This window comes from Sarcophilus harrisii, chromosome 4, assembly GCF_902635505.1.
Source record: "Sarcophilus harrisii chromosome 4, mSarHar1.11, whole genome shotgun sequence".
Taxonomy (NCBI): domain Eukaryota; kingdom Metazoa; phylum Chordata; class Mammalia; order Dasyuromorphia; family Dasyuridae; genus Sarcophilus; species Sarcophilus harrisii.
In genome coordinates, this window is record NC_045429.1 from 358,648,544 (window position 1) to 358,665,936 (window position 17,393).

At 41.2% G+C, this 17,393-nt stretch overlaps 1 protein-coding gene across 10 annotated transcripts in view; it reads right to left on the bottom strand.

Moving 5' to 3' along the window:
* Positions 1-2,242: 2,242 nt before the first annotated feature.
* C4H1orf61 (chromosome 4 C1orf61 homolog) overlaps positions 2,243-17,393 on the bottom strand; it is a 31,880-nt gene continuing 16,729 nt past the window's right edge. For 6 of the 10 annotated variants that reach the window (XR_004233918.1, XR_004233920.1, XR_004233921.1 and 3 more), the window contains 3 exons: positions 15,151-15,256; positions 10,910-11,052; positions 2,243-2,585 (listed from right to left, as the gene is read on the bottom strand). Coding sequence is in view for 1 of the 10 variants with exons in the window: in XM_031966772.1 (XP_031822632.1) it covers positions 2,568-2,585; positions 15,151-15,256 (124 nt within the window). In the remaining 9 variants the exon portion in view is untranslated. Of the gene's footprint in view, positions 2,586-8,305; positions 8,601-10,909; positions 11,053-11,814; positions 11,947-15,150; positions 15,257-17,393 lie in introns of those variants that run through there. The other 4 variants (XR_004233926.1, XM_031966772.1, XR_004233919.1 and 1 more) reach the window with 3 other exon arrangements.

Here is a 17,393-nt window from a genome sequence, read left to right on the forward strand (position 1 = left end):
GAGTCCCTATATTTTGGGGGAGAGAAGTTGTACTGTAAAGGGCCCTCCAGTGAGTGTGATAAACTCCCTTTGAGAAGTTTGAGGATTTAGGCCAGAATGTCAGCTAAGGTCTTTGAGATCTCCCCTCTGCCTCTTGATTGAACAGTACAGTGGAGCAAGGTTCTCAGCGTGGGGGACTAGAGGAAGTCCCTCACAAATATTCCCAAAGGCCTTCTGGAGAGCAAGTGAGATGAGGGGGATAGAAAAGCAGGCCGTGGGATGGGAATGTAATTGGTCCTGACCACCTCTAAGAACAGCACCCCCATCTCTTTGTGGCAGCTGCTGCTCATGAGTGTTCTGGAATGAGACCTCAGTGATTTATCCAGGGTCATACAAGATAGTTGGGATTTGAACCTAGATTTTTTTGACCCCAAAGTGAGCACTCATCCTATTCCACTGCTGGGTTCCAACCACAAAGACTTTGTTCTGTGAGTTTAGACAAATCAATTAGCCTCTCTTTCCTTCTCTGTAAAAGATGAGAGATTGGATTAGATGTTCTCTAAGTTCCCTTCCCAATATTTGGAGCTCCTTCTATCTGCTAGACCCCCAGTACACGGCACACACTGGCTGAAGATTGATGTTCCGCTGAACAAAGGGTATGTGTTGCCGATGACAGACGGCCAGGCCAGCCTGCAGCGTTAGGATTCCGGCACATTTACACTCCGGCCAGACACTGCCCAGCCTGCCCGCCCTCCCTCTTTAATTAGCACCCCCTGGCCCTGCTGACTCTCCGAAGTCAAAACTCCTTGACGCCCTGGGACTTTGTAACTGTTGATCACCCTCTAGCCCCCCTCCCTATACAACCAAACCGCAAATCTGGGGCTGTAGAGCTGGGAATTAAGGCCCTGGCTAGGAGAGCTTGGATATAAATTCATGCTTCAAAACCAACCTCCAAAAGACTGGGGGCTTAAGGGATGGCTGAGGATTCTCTTTCTGGGAGATCTTGGTGATGGAGGACACTTCCATTCCCATCACCTCCACCCCTATCCCTACATCTTTTGGTTAGATAGAAGGAAGGAATTCTTAAAGAGTAGAAGAAAGTCATTCAGAAATATAAGCAGTTTAGGATCATTACAATTCTTTCTTTCTTTCTTTTTTTCTTTGTTTCTTTCTTCTCCTCCTCCTCCTTTTTCTTCTTCTTCTTCTCCCTTCTACTTCTTCTTTCTGCTTTTTCTTCTTCTTTCTTCTTCTTCTCATGCTAGTTCCTCCTTACAAAGGGTCCAGATGAACTTTCTCACATTTCCCTACTGCTAGTAAGTGGAATCTGAAATCTAACCTTCATCCCTATTGTTGAAGTCAGATTTCATGGACATGGGAGGAGAGAGGGAAGCTGGTTGATGCATCAGCAGGAGAGATGTAGATTAGATTGCATGAAAGATTTCGTGGTCATGAGGGATGAGATGACAGTGCATGTGGGATCACTCTGGCTGCTTCTGTAGGATCTTTCACCCCAGGAGCAGTATTCCTATGTGGATTAGGTAATAGGTATTCCCATAGGGAAGCAAAAGATTGATGACCTTCTAAAGAGGAGACCCATGTCTATTTTCCTATCCTTTTGGTCCCTAGGAATGGTGTTTAGTATGTAATGGGTTCTCTGGATCTTCCTGGAAAATAAGGCATTTTTTTCTTGGCGACCTTGATACGAGAGACGTAAGGAGGGAGGATGATGTTATTTTTTCTAACATCTGACACTGTTATGAACAGGCCCCTTAATGTCTAATATCACCCTTCCTATAATAGGGTCAGTTTCTTCCATTGCCACTGTTATAGAAAGGTAACTTAACATGTCTCCCCTGCACATTGCTCTTTAGAATCAGGAATGTTTCCCATACCCAAAGGTTTTTCTCCAGATGAGGTCTTTAACCCCTCCTGCCTCCTTCTTTCTCTCCTTATCCCCAACTCTGAGTTTTTGGCTATAAAACGTTCTTCCCCAAGGACACTTTTCCCCAACCCTAATCCAAACACAAACTTCATCAGTCATCAGGATCTAAGAGCTTTTATTCAACACAGACTCAGGTCCTGCCCCCATGGGGCTCCCAGGCTAGTAAAAATACACAGAGATGAGATGTGTTAAGGTCAAATACTTTTTTTTTTTTTAAATTTAATAGCCTTTTATTTACAGGATATATACATGGGTAACTTTACAGGATTAACAATTGCCAAACCTCTTGTTCCAATTTTTCACCTCTTACCCCCCCCCTCCCCTAGATGGCAGGATGACCAGTAGATGTTAAATATATTAAAATATAACTTAGATACACAATAAGTATACATGAAGGTCAAATACTTTTATCCCGGACAGGAACCAGGCAATTCAAGGGCTGATGCTCTATGAATCCTGACAAACTTCCTGGAGGAGGGTGGATATCAGTGGAGAGGGTGACAGGAAGATCTCTTCACTTTCTCTCTCCCTGGGATTAGTAGCTGGCGTTATCTGTCCTCCAGTCAATCCTGGAAGGCTGCTTCAGGTACATGGAGGCCAATTGTGTTAAGGCTTCTCCCTCTGTATGCTATTGGCCCCTTGTCCTTTAAGTCCTCTTATTGTTCTGAAAAAGAGAAAAGAGACCTTTGAGAAGAGCACCATTCACAAAGAGAAAATTCAGCAAGGAAGATGGAAGGCAGAACACAGGAAGAATTTCCTGGCAAATTTGGCCCTTGGCCGGCTTTCTCTTTGTCCACCAATCAATTGATCAGTAAACATTTATTAAGCATCAACTGTATGCTGGATACTGTACAAAGTACTGGAGATACAAAAAGAGGCAAAAGACTAATGGCATATGAGGGTAGAATCATCGAGTTTCAGCTTAAGGAAGGGTCTAGAGTGAGAGACAGTATAGTGGGAAACAAGCTCCATGGTCTCACCCCATCTCAATGAGAGGGGTGAATTGGATGGGAACCCTTTCTGCATAGAAGGAGCCTCCCTGACCAGAAGAATGCCTTGAGGATGGTGACCTTCGATCTCAAGCATATGAGAGGATTAGATTTAAGGAAACAACTCTAATGAGGCACCAGAAGCTTAATTCCCTTCTTTTAGAGTTCCCCTAACAAGGCTGGCTTAAACATGGAGCTGGAAGAGCCAGTAACTGGATGGGATTTGGGGGAATTTAAGTAGCTCCAACTGCTGCCCTTTGCCCCACTTTCTGTCTTGGACCTGGCCTGAGACTTTGATAACTGACCAAGCCTTCCTGACAGGAATAATAATAATGACAGCTCATATGTATCTATATACATAGAGATTTTGCTTTAAGATTTGCTTTCCTCACCACAATCCAATGTGGTAGGTAATATAAGTAATACATGTATCAGTATCCCCATTTTAGGGAAGAGAAAACTGAGGCAATAAAGTTTTTATGTGATTTGCCCAAGATCACACAGCTAGGAAGTTTCCAGGACCCCAGAATCCAGATCTAGGTTCTCTCTATTTTACATTATTGCCTCCTCATGGGACATACCTTCCTGATTTCAACAATATATCCAAAGGATTCCCTTGCTGGTGATCTAGCCACACTCAATTTATGTCTAATTTTAGTCCTTCTTGATAAAGTCATAAATCTTTATTTCATTAGAATTGTAGGATTTTACAGTTGAAACTTCACTACCTCTTAGAAACTCTGACTTTCTTCAAAATTCAGCTCAAATGATACCTTCTACATAAAATCTTTCTTGAAGCACCTAGATATTAGTGCTTATCCTTATCCCTATCCCCAAATTAGCTTTGTAGATATAGACATATACATACACATGCATCCATTCTATATTCCTGTCCCTTCTCAATAAAATGTAACCTTCTTCTTTCTTTTCAGTTTTTGCAAGGCAAGTGGGGTTAAGTTACTTCCCAGAGTCACACAGATAATAAGTATCGAGTTTGAGGCTGTGTCTAAACTCAAGTCCTTCAGATTGCGGAGCTGGTACTCTATCCATGACGCCACCTAGCTGGCTCTAAATATGAGCTTCTTGAGGAAAAAGACAGTTCATTTTTGAGATCACTGGAGGTACAGTGGATAGCTTTCTAGATCTGGACTCAGGAAGATCTGAGTTCAGATGCAGCCTGAGATATGTATTTGCTATGTTTCCCTAGACAAGTAACTTAATCTTTGTCTCAGTTTCCTCAACTGTTAACTGGTGATAAAATAGTACCTACCTCCCTGAACTGTTCTAAGGATCAAGTGAGATAATATTTATAATATAGCATAGTGCCTGACAGAGAATAAATAGGTGCTATAAAAATGTTGTTCATTATTATTTTGTTCCCTTTTTATCTCCATTGCACGCTTGTTATTGGATTGATTCACTTATTGATTCTTAAAGGGCTATCGAAATGTGAGCTTTAGATTTGGGGAAGCTTGGGTCCAGAACTGTTAGATGATTTGTACAAGATCATTTCCTCATCTGAAAAGTAAGGAGGTTTGTAAGATCCTTCAAATTATAGATCCTAAATGGTTCAGCCTGTATTCAAACCCTGTCTTTGGACTTTAAGTACCATGTTCTTTCTATACCATTGCACTGCCTCTGGCCAGTCACTCCTCCCCATTCACAACCTTCATTCTGAGTTCCCATTGGAGCTTTCCCTGCTCTTAATTTATCCATTCCTCTCAGTAGGTCAGTAGAGAAAAGAGAAGTAAAGGCAAAGATGGCAGTGACGATAATGGAAGGGAGGGGGGAATTTCTGCCTTAATTAGACCAGAATCCTCCAACATGAACTCAAACCAAGTAACAGGACTGCAGAGAAATCAGGTATCAGGAACAGTCTACATGAAATAGTTTCAGACCCCAACATGACGGTTCCTCACTTTCTACTTCTTTAAACCCAGGAAGTGAACTGGGGAATTTTGACATTTGTACAAATCCTATATGTCCTTAAATCCCTCCCTTGGCCCCTCTCCCTCCTCAGTGGGAACACTTCTGAATGAGTTTAGAGATGGAGGCCCCTCTCCAATCCTCTCTCCCATGGCTGGGGTGGGGTGAGGAGGGACAAGTCCAGATGGAGTTGTTTCTGCTTGTTACCACTCCCTCCCTCTCCGCCACCCCAGCCATACATAGTGAGGATCTCCTAGCAACCATACAGTAGCAGGGGGCTGGGAAGGGGAAAGGGAGTCAGGAATATGGGAAAAGAGGAACAATGATATCATAAATTATCCCCCTGTCCTTGGGCAGCAGGGGAGGGCTGGGGAGCAAGTTTCTTTCTCTCTTCTCTCCTCCCAGCTTTCATTCTGCCCCAATTCTGAGCGACTTGGAGAAAATTATTCTTCCCACCCATCCGATTTATGAAAGCCTGCTGGGGTCATTGCAATCATCCCTTAGCCTACCTGACAGACTACAGTGAAGTGGTCTCTCTATATTCTAGAGACATAATCAGGTAAAGTGGAAAGAGATTTGTATCCTGATTCTGCTACTTTCTAGCTGTGTGATATTGGGCACATCCCTTTCTCTCCCTAAGCTTCTGCTGGCTTATCTCTAAATTGAGGGGAAATTCAAATTATAAATGGGATAATCTCAAAGTCTAAATAATCTCAAAGGCATCTTTCAACTTCAAAATACTGTGATTTTATGACTTTTCATAAGACTTTCTGTGGGAAATGGAGAAATCTTTGCTGACACTTGCCCTTCGTTTATCAAGATGGAAAGTGGCCATCTCCTACTTCCTTCAGGACCTGCTTCCTTTTCCAGACAGTCACTGTATGATCCTGTTCTCAGTCTAGCGTCTTTACGTGAGAAAACTTTAAATTTTAAATTGCCTTCTCCTCCCATCAGAACCTGAGGAGATCCCAAGGCAGAGAAAAGTGTACTTGACTCAGTACCCATGTGCCCTAATGTTCAGGCTCCAGACTTTTACAACAGAGCACAGGAAGCAAGCTTCAAGGATGGAAGCTGGATTGATTGGGTGTGACATCCACTCCACCTTTTTCTCTTGCTAGGTGAAACCCAGATGCAAAGAATTCAATGCAATAGAAAGAAAGTTGAATTCTTCATGGATGCAAGTAAGGGAACAGAATGACACTTCAAGTTTCTAAAACATAATGGTTGATCCTAAGTTCATTAGAACTGAATATACATATGAATGCATGTATATTTAATAGTAATATATTCAGTGACTACTAAACAGTACAATAAGTAGCAATGGTGACAGCTGTTAAATATTTATAATATATGTGTTTATATATACATATATATAAATGTTATATAATATTGATATTATTGATGTTATACAAGAATGGCATAGAGAGTGGATTCCCAGGTATCTTGCCTCCTAGTCTACAGGAACCCCACGGGAAGGTCCAGGCAAAGACAGAGCCAAGTACAAGATGGCGGCTAGTCACCATAGCAACAGTTCAAGAAGGGGACTGGTTGGTTAAAGAGAGTGGGGGGCGGCACAGGGGAGCCAGCTGGTCCCAGATGGACAAAGCCAAGCAGATGGCAGCCCCTCCCGGGTGAATCCCATGCCCCCTGTGCCCACATCTCTCCTTCCATATGCCAGTCCTAGCCTAGCCCTCCCCAACTAGGCTCAGATGCCCCATTGCTATCTATATGGTGTGATGCCAAACCCTTCCCCCCTCCCAATCCTGGCTCTTGAAACCACATGACATGGGGTTCCTGCTTAGAAACAAAAGACCTTCCATATCCAACTCCCTTGGCCCAGGGTACAGAAGGGATATGAATAGATTTGAATTCGGTTCAAATCCTAAATGAGCCACACAGAAGCTCCTCAGAGTCACAAAATGGCCTCCTGGGTCTACAAGTCTTGATTCTAAGGTGCCATCTTGAATCTCTTCAAGATAGAGGCTTAATCTGTTTTCTTTCTTTATTGCTCCCCCTTCCCCAGCTCTCTCTCTACCCCAATAGGCTTTAGATTCCTCTGAGAGTACTGAGATGAAGGACTTGCAGAACTTGTAGGAAAGGAGAAAATCTGCCCAGATGGGACAAAGGATGGGAAAAAAGGCAGGAGAGGAATATCCCACTGCTGTATTCTAATATTCCTGGCCAATTTCCCAATCACCACCATCACCTCCACTACTGTTACTACTTAATTATTATCCCTCTTAATATAAGGAAAGATGAAAGAAGTTGGTGTAATGAATTCTGGAAAAGATTGGAGGTAGGGGAAGGAGAGGAGGAAGTAGAATAGAAAGGATCAGAAGGGATAAAGAATTGATGAATTACTTCTTAATTTCTTTTGCTGAACAACTAGAATCTAATGTCTTCAGTAGTCTTCACTCAACTCCATCCTGTAACTATCCCTCTAGCTGCTAGAAGCAAAACTCTCAAACACTTTTTATCCTGTTGCTCAACTACTCAACTGCACCTTAAATGACTGTAGCCAACCTGTCAACTACCCTATACTGGTCCTAACTTTACAGAAGCAAAACTGTGTCACTCACCAGTGTCACAGTACCTTGTACAGGGCATTAGATACAAAGGGCAAAAAAAGAAAGCCACTTCCAGAAGATATAGCACAAAGACTGGGAAAAAGGGGTGGTTCATCAAACTTCACCAAATCATGAGCCCTTTCCTTTTTGAACCATGTTTCATGAGCCATTAGTAGGTGAGCCAAGAAGGGAATAAACATTTATAGAGCCCTTGTTATGTGTTAGATACCATGCTAAGTGTTTTATAATTATCTCAATTGATCCTCACTATAAGTCTGCAAAGTAGGTGCTATCATCCACATTTTACAATTGAGGAAACTGAGTCAGACAAAGATCAGATTGAGCCTAGATTTGCATACAGGACTTCCAGACTCCAGGACCATCGCTCTATTTTCAGAGCCATAAGCTGCTTCTATATGTGGAAAATCCCTGAGGTTCCTGGCAGCTCTGACATTCTTATTCTGTGGCAGAATTCCATGGCAGGGAGAAAATGAAGCCCACTAACAATTAGAGACAAGGGTTCAGGGACAAGGGGTCACAAAGGACAAAGGAAGAAATAGAAAGGCAGTGGCAATGGCACCAGACAGCCCTTTTTGGCTGGGACCAGATAAATTATAGGATGATGGTCTTTAAAGCCTCAAGAGATCTCAGGAGAGCACAATATCACAGATCTAGAAGAGACCCCAGAGACCCTCAGGTCCAGCCCTCTCATTTTACTGCTAAGGAAGTAAAGACTTGCCTGAGGACACTTAGCTAGGAAGTGGTACTGAGTCTTTTTTTTCAGTGGTGTACGGCTATGATCCATTTGGGGATTTCTTAGCAGAGATATCACAGTGGTTCACCATTTCCTTCTTCCAGCTTATTTTACAGATGAAGAACTAAGGCAAACAGGGTCAAGTGACCTGCCCAGGGTCATACAGCTAGTAAGTAAATTTGAATTCAGGTCTTTCTGACTCCAGACCCAGTGCTCTATCTATTGAATCACCCAGCTGTCCATAGCTGGGAATTAGCAATCAGAATTTGAACTCATGTTCTCTGATTCTGAATTCAGGGCTCCTTCCATTCCATCATGCTTTTCGGAGTAGACTTTTCTTCTATCTCTTCTAATGGCTTCTCCCCAAACTTTCCTCTAACAGAGTTAAGAGAGTAACTTACATAAACAATATTTTGTGCAGAAGCAGAAAACAGGAGGGAAACCTAAGGAAGAACAAGGATGGGAAATGTTATTTAAAAATTCCTCTGAGATTCCAACTTTTGGACCCTTTAGCCACATTTTCTCCCTTAGGGTCAGTATACAGGTTGTTCCCTAGACAATTTCCCTCTACTTCTTCCCATCCCTATACCATTCTTTAGGGAGTCTGAAGCCTTCTCTCATTCTCATAGTTCCTCAACTCTCTATCTCCTTTGTGTTTACACATTTCATTTGCACTATATTTATTAGATTACACAGAATTTTCTTTTAGAAATAACAGGGACCTGATTATTTGGTTCACTTATTTTATAGATGAAGAAATTGATATTTGTGTCTCCTTACAGTGCTTAGCATTGTTCTAGTTTTTTATTAAATGAATAAAGGAAGGAAGAAAAAAGAAGGAAGGAAGGAAAGAAGGGAAGAAAGAATGAAAGGAAGAAGAATGGAAAGAAGGATAGAAGGAAGAATAAAAGGAAGTTAGAAGAAAGGAGGGAAGGAAGGAAGGAAGAATGTTTGGAAGGAAGGAAAGAAAGAGGATGGATGGAAGGAAGATCTAATAGGTTCTCCCTATACACACACCCCCTCTTCATTCCCTTTCTCTTTTACATTTGGAGTCCTTATGGGAGCTGATTGTTATCCACAAGAGATACTTTTTATTGGACATACCTTTGACTTTTGTTGAACCATAATTTACGTCTGGAAAATTCTCTACCCATACCTCTGACTGGAGAAATCCTAGCTACCGGCAAAGCTTTCATGCTACCCTCTCCAGAAAGCCTTCCCTGAGCCAATCAGCTTGAAATTATTTTTCCTTCCTCTAACCACCCTTCTCCCATTATTATTTTCCTTCACTGTAATCCTTGTTACAACTTGCTATATATGATAGCTATTTGTTCACTTTTTGTCTTTCTTACTGGACTAAGAACCAAGGCTGTCTTAGTGATTTTTTTTAATCAGTGTAAATCATAGGACCTTGAATATGTATCTCACATGCATAATGAACATTTAATAAATATATATATATTTTGAATGAATCATAGAATCTTTAGAAACCCAGCCTCTACAGGGTGACAAAACTAGTTATCTGCCAAAAGTTCAAAAATAATAAAAGACAGTATTAAAGTGAATTTTAAATGAGAGACAGAAAAATACTTTAAACTCAGGGGATGTTCTCAACCTGTGAGAATTAGGAAAGGCTTTGTGAAGCAATAGAATCATAAGGGACCTGAGAGAACCTCTAGTCATAGGATCATAGATTGAAATTGGAGAGGGATGTCAGAAGCCATTTAATCCTATCCTCTCATTTTATATGTAGGTCTCAGATAAAATGATTTGACCAAGGTCACATAATGAGTAAACAGCAGAGCCAGAATTTGAAATCAGTTCTCTTGGATTTGGGTTTGTTTTTCAAGATGGGGCTTGAGCTCAGACTTGAATGAAAGGTAAGGATCGGCTAGGTAAGTGATATGGGAAGAACACTCTATGTAGGGAGTGCTATGTAAGCAAATACCTAGATGAGGAAAAAGAGTAGGACTTTTGGGTGATTTAAGTGGGAATTTGGGATGATCCCCCTGAGTAGTTAGTATTCTCCCTCTGGATTGTATGATCCTCCACCTACTTATTTGTGTATGTATTTTATTTCCCCAGTACAATATAAGTTCTTTGAGGCCACGAACTAGTACTTAGTAAGTACTTAAATGCTGTTTGAACTGAATTGGATTGGATACACTAATCTTTCTGGGATATAGGTTTTATAAGAAGGAAAGTTAGAAATATCGATTAGGGACTGACTATGGAAGACCTAGAATGCCATGCTAAAAAATTTGAACTTAAATGTGATCCCTGAGCTGGAGAGTGACCTTATGAAGATGACACTTGAGGAAGATGACTCTGATAGCTTCTATGAGATGAATGGTAGAGGAGAGGCAAGGAGGCAAATTAGGAAGTCATTATAGTAGTTGAAGGGAGAAGCAATGAGGAAGATTAGCATGATGAAAATGAAAGAAGGGATGTGTATCAAAATGTTCATAACAGTTTTTTGAGGTAGCAGAGAACTGGAAACAAGGTAAATGCTCATCCAAAAAAATTGTGGTTCCATGAATGTAATAGTGCATCATTTCTTTATTAGATGGATATGAAAATCTCAGGGAAGCATTAGAAGACATAAATTAAAGCAGCTTTTAGTCAACAGAACCAAGAAACAATATATGTGATCATAATAATGTAAATGGAATAAACAAAAGAAAAGCAAAATGGAATATTGTGTAATTATAGTGATGAAGTTTGGTCCAAAAGAAGGGTTGAGAAAATGTACCTGTTCCCTTTTTTTTGTAGAAGTAGAATACCATGGATATGGAGTATTGCACATAATGTCAGAACAGATGTGAAGGCTGGCTTTGATTAACTGATTTTTATTCCTCTTCTTCCTTTTAAAATCTTTGTTACAGGGATGATTCTCTGTAAAAGGGAAGGAAACGTGATATATTTGAAATTAAATGTGATATAAAGACAAAATGCACCAATATTTTTTAAAAGAAAAAAGAAAATGGAAAACAAAAGAAGTTGGCTGTTCAAAGGGTTTGGTTGTTTCTTTCAGTCCACGGAATAGAGAGGAAATCCGATCAACTCAGGTTTCAAGTCTAGATAACCCATCAAATAACTATGGTATTAATAGGGTAGTAGAAGTTAAGAAGAAAACCTGGTTTGGAAGAAAAACTAATATGCTATATTATAAACATATTGAGCTAGAAATTCTAAATAGATGTTTCAGTGGAGACGGCAGGTACAGATATAGCTCTGGTGCTCAGGAGAACTAAAGAGGAAATTATTAACATAGAGGTGGTTGTTGAAACCATAAAAGTTATTAAGGTTGACAAAGGAGAGTGTAGAGAAGCAAGAGTATAAGGGACAGAGAGGATTCAAGAGATAAGGATACTTAAGGGATGGCAGGGGAAAGGTATCACCAAGGAGCCAGAGGATCAGTCAGAGAGAAATGAGGAATATCATGACAGTATAATATTATTGAAAACTTTCAGAAAGGAAGGAATGGTGAATAGTATTAAAGGTTGCAAATTGAAGATAAGGTCTAAGGAAAGACATCTATATTTAGCAATTAGGAGATCAATAGTGACTTTAGAAAGAGTAGGTTATTACAATGGTAGGAAATTTCAAGGGGTCCAAAAGTGGTGGGGAAATGGAAGCAGTGATAAGTAGACTGACTACTTTTTGAAGAATTTTGGCTTGAAACTTCAGAGTCATCTTTGTCTTCACTTCTGCTTATCCCATGCCCCTTACTGTCCTTCCTAGTCCATCCTCAGTCCACAATACGGGCATCCAATATCACCTTCTCTCCTGTAGGGCAAATTCAATTCAATTCAATTCCACATTTACTAAGCTCTTACCAACAAGACACAAGATCACTTTTACCCACATCACTACTACCATTTCTGTGTTTCAGCTTCAAATGGTCTGAATCATTCTTCTTTTTTTCTTAGTGATCTCCAGTTTTATCTCTCCCTATCCTCCCAGAGATACACCTCTTTTTCAGGAAGTCTTTTCTTGGCCCTATGTTTCCAAATCCCTCCTCAATCAACCACACACCTGCCAACACTGATGCCTAGAACTCTGTCTAGCCAAATGAAATGCCTTGTCTTTGTGTCTTTCTTACAGTGTCCTGGATTAAGAGAAAATGGAGAAAATATTCTGGTTTCTCTAGCAGACTGAAAGCTCCCGTTAGTCCTTTTCTCTCCCCAGTATAAGACATTACTTTGAAAACTACATGCTGACCACATGCAACAATCAAACCACCAGTCCCTAGAATGTCCACAGTTCTCTTAGCTATGGATATGATGGCATTAAATGACCCAAATGCCTCATTAATATTTCTGAGAGCAGACATTCAGTGGTCTTGGAAGTCAAAAGCAAAATGTGAAACAATAGGTTTGTCTACCCAATTTTTTTCACCTAAATGGAGAATGTCCTCAGTCCCTCCTCTCTAGGTTCTAGCTTCCTAGCCCATTTCCTACTTCCCTCCTTGCTCTTGGACTCTTCCTCCTTTTTCTCTCCATTTTCTTTTTATAATTCTTCAGTCAGAAGGATTGTCAAAAACTCCCTCACCTCAGGGGCGTCCAGAGGGTCCTTCTCATTGTCCTACCTGCATAGTTAGGTTGAAAACCAGAGCCTCCTTGGAGACCCACACCCACTCACAGTCGGCCATTTTACGGGCACCAGCTGTCTAAGATGGTGGCCTTCTGCCTATGTCTTCTCTCCTATCTCTTTGCCCTCCCCAAAGACTTCTAGCCTTCAATTCCTGCCCATTTCTTCCCCACCTCTGTACCCATCAGAGTGGGAGGGAGGCAGTGAAGCCAGGGTTATGGGGGAAAAACAAAAAGGGAGAACAAAGTCGGTCCCTTGGCATCCCTATTTGGTGTTTGTGTCCATCACAGAGAGGAAGGGAAGAAAGACAGACAGTAGTGTGAGTTGTTCTCCCTGCTTGCTCCCCCCTCAGCTTTTATAAAACAAAATCTCTCCCCTTTTTTCTCTTTGCCACAACCCCCCCCCCACTTTTTCTGGCTCCCACTATGAGCCTCCTGGAATGCAAATGAGCTTCATTATGCAAATGCATGCAAATCAGGCTTAACGAGCGGAAGGAGGGGGCAGAATGCCTAATGAGTGATGGCTGTGGGTGCAGATGGAGGGCGGAGAAATGGCCTCCTCTTCTCCTTTCCCACAGCCTGCCCCCTTTAAAAATAAGGTGTCCACCATGTCTGGGAAATACAAAGTTTAGACCTCAGCTCCTCAGCAGAGAAGGTCCCATGGCTCTGTGTGTGGGGCTAAGTGCTGAGAATGGGGAACCATTCACACAAACAAGGGGTTTGGAATGGCATAAGTCCTTTCCTCTAAGGTTAAGCATCTATGTAACTAAGGGGATTAACAGGGGAATATGGTCATGGAGGCATGCAACCTCTTGATTTTATTGGAGAGTACAGATTATTTATGATCATATGTCATATATCAGAAAATATGGTAGCTGGAAGCTCTTGATTTCCATTGGAGGATTCCATTCAGGCCTAATTCTCCCATGGGATGGGATGGTGTGTGAGGGGGTGGGAGTTTTCTGTCTTTGTGTATGGGAGGGCTGTCATGGCAACAGGGCATGGAATGCCCAGCTTCTTATTCCCCCAGAGGACATGGGCATGGAGTTCCGGGGGAGGAGGGAATGCCACCCCACCACCTGGCACTGCCAGCCAGAGACGGCTGCGTCAAATCCTGGAGAGAATGGTCCTTTGTTTCTTGGCTTGAGGTGGAAGGGGGGGAGGGAGGTCAGGCAGGCCCAGGCACACACAGAGACCTCCCCTCGGTTCCCTTCTAGCCTGGGTGACCCCCCCCTTCACCCCATCCTGGCATCCTTTGCTCATCAGAAAAGCCTTTGGAACCTCCCTGGCAGTCCCCCTGCCTCCAAGCTCTGCCATGTCACAATATTATTCTTGGAAGGAGGAAACTCTTAGATACTGCATGGGAAAGAGATTCTATAGTTCCTCTGCCCTGTTTTCCACTCTTAGAAAGTTTGTTGTCTATCCTTCCCATTTTAATAATCACCAAACCCTGATTTTTTATTTCTCTCATGGAAAAAAATAATTCTACCTATTGAGATTGTAAGCTCTGTGGGAGGAGGGTCTGTATCATATCTATTTTTGCATATTTGTGCCTTATTCCTTGACTAGCTACACAACACATATTTGTGAACTGAATTAAAAATATTTTCCTTCTCTCCCTCTCTCTCCCTCCCTCTTCTTCTCTCCCTCTGCCTTTCTCTATCTCTCTCCCTCTCCCTTTCTCTCTCTCTCTCTCTCTCTCTCTCTCTCTCTCACACACACACACACACACACACACTCACATACCCCTACTGTCCCCTTTGAAAAAATATGTATATGGGTTCTTTGAAAGGTCTTCTTGTCTGGAGCAAGGTTGCCTTCCTACATCCTAAGAAAGGAGATCACTCCAAAGGCATCTACAGGGTATAGCAGAAGAAAATTTCTCTGTGTTCTAGTGCTAGGTATAATACTAATCTAGTGGGTGGTCTTTGACAAGTCACATACATTCTCTAGACATAAAATTTTCTTATCTCTAGAATAAAGGAGTAGACTAAATGATATCTAAAAATCACTTCTAAAAATCTGTGATCCTAGGGTTTCACACTCCCAGAAAAATATTTTCCCAATATAACTCCATTAATTCTTTTTTTTTTTCATTATAAGTCCCACTTGGTACACTTCTTTTACATGGAACCTGGTTCTCCAGCACAAAGAATGACAATACCCCCTAAATTTTATTTGCATAGAATTGTAGAGTCACAAAATCTCAAAACTGACATTATTTTAGAAATCATTAAGTAGAATATTTAATGTACTTAAGCAAGTACATTGAAAAAGAATTCTCTCTTACCCTGGAAATGGAGATTCAGAAATCTGAGGGCTTGGCCCTTGATTAAATAGAGACGTTATCCTCCCACTTCCCCATAGCTTTCCCCAACAAGCCCAAGGTCCATGGACTCACCATCCTGGCGCTGTCCAATGTGCTGAATACCAATATCAAACGTGCTGAGTTGTGCTGCAGAATGAAGAGAAGGAAGAGGAATGCCAAGACCAAATCAAATAGGAAGCTAGAGGCAGGGAAAGAACAAAGTTATTTGTAATAGGCAAGGGCTGAGGTAAAGGATACAAGCAATTTTTCACTTTTTCTCTCTAACATTGACCTAGTTAGGAGGAGACAGGACCACAAGCTTCCCCTCTCAATATAAATAATCTCTATTCCAATTTGCCCAAAGGTCCCTGTTCACTCCCTATTGGAAAAGCTTTATTTTTAGCTCTATTTTAACATGAAGAGGAAAGAGTATCTCTTTGATTGATCAGGAAGACCGTTTCTTCCTTCCAAATTTGATGAGTGAAACACAGTACTTGGTCTCTCCAGTCTGGTAAGGTAGACAGGACTTACAACCATTACCACTACTTCCAGAAAACATCTCTAAGTTCCCTTTTAGTTCTAAATTTTATGGCTGTTAATGAAATTGAGTAATGAACACGAGACAGAGGCAGATAGACAAACACAGAGTAAGGGAAAAAAGAACAGAGAAAAGTCACCTTGATGGAACTTCAAATATAAGAGTAATTAGGGCTGTGAATTCCTCCTGGAGGAACTGGGGAATATTATAGATTAAGTTTCAGAAGAAAGAGTAGGTATTGAAGGGTTCTTAAATAAAGTAATCTTCCTAGATAAAGATTTGAAAATAAGAAAATATGAGAGTGAAGAGATTATTACCCAATAGCAGAACCTAGAGGGAGGGAGGGAACAGAAAATGAAAGAACATAATGAGAAAATAAAAATGAAGGCATCTAAGCTCAGTTTCTCCTTCATTTCTAAACTTTCCCCTAAATAGGATCTGTTCAGATAGCCTGATCCAGACTGGTGGATGATCCAAGGTGAAGGACTGCATTAAGTATGTGTTATAAGTAGTAGGCTGTGAGCATTTGTTCCACCAGAAGCAATAAAGTTGAGCTATCTTCTCATGGAGGGTCCTAGCATGAAGGCAAAGGGGAATGGGTGCAATGACCCTGCTGAGGCTCAGCAATAGCCTTCACCCCTAGAGGTTCCCAAAGGAAGGTAAATACAGTAGTGACAATGATTCCTTTCAGAGTGTCCAGACTGGAGCCCTTCAGCCCAATTAGCAAACACAGCAAACACAACGATTCAGCCGCTTTCAGCTGCTGTCATAACAAACCCAAAGCCGCCTTAATAGGAGGGATTAGGACTGGGGGAGGAAAGGAGAGGGCCATTCTGAGACCTAGGAAAGAGAGTGGAGGGGACCCCCTCTCTCTTCCTTCATACCTTCTTCTTACATAGCTTTCCTTTACTCCATTAATCACAAAACACTAAAAAGTATAATATTTTAAAAGGATTATCTCCCTTCATTCAAAAATCTCAAAGCACTCATCCAACTTGAATTCATTCATCCCTTGTGATAGTTAGCTTTGGCAGGAAGTAGACTTGCCAAAAGTCAAAGTGTCATAAAACATTAGGTATGAAAGGGACCCATATAGGATCATCTAATCCAATCCTTTCATTTTACAGATATTCATTTACAAAATGAATCTGAGAGAGGATGTGAAGTGACTTACCTAAAGTCATATAGCTAATTAGTCATTCTATCCATTTCTCTGCCTCTGTGTGTAAATCTTTTGAATCAGCAAGTATTGGAAAACAGCAAAGAGTAAGGAAGAACAATTCATCCCCATGGATATGGGGATGGATATGGAATCATGAATACCCAGAATTCCAGTGTTCAGAGCCTAGTAAGAAGAAAAAATAAAATGGAAGGGGTTCAAGACAGACAGGAAGGATGATTTGACAGAGAGGAGTGCAGACAGAATTTCATAAGAACAGACTTAGAATCACAAGAGGAGAGCTCAAGTCTGAGCTCTGACACTTACTAGCAGAGTGACTTAGAGCAAATCATCTTTCTGGACCCCAGTTTTTTCATCTGTAAAATGACCTAGATGGACTAGAGAGTCTTCAAGATCATCATTTAGACCTGTCATTCAGATTCTGTTAGTTTCATCCAGGGGTGGAAAGAAATAGTTAGGCGAAAATAAAAAGCTCTTATATAATAATAATAATAATAATAAAAGAAATAGGCAGAGGTAGAGCTATGATAACTTTCCTAGGAATTCAGTGGTAGAGAACAGTCCAATTGCTTGTGGTTAGGTCCTTAATGCTTTCTTTTCCACCATAAAATTGGTTCT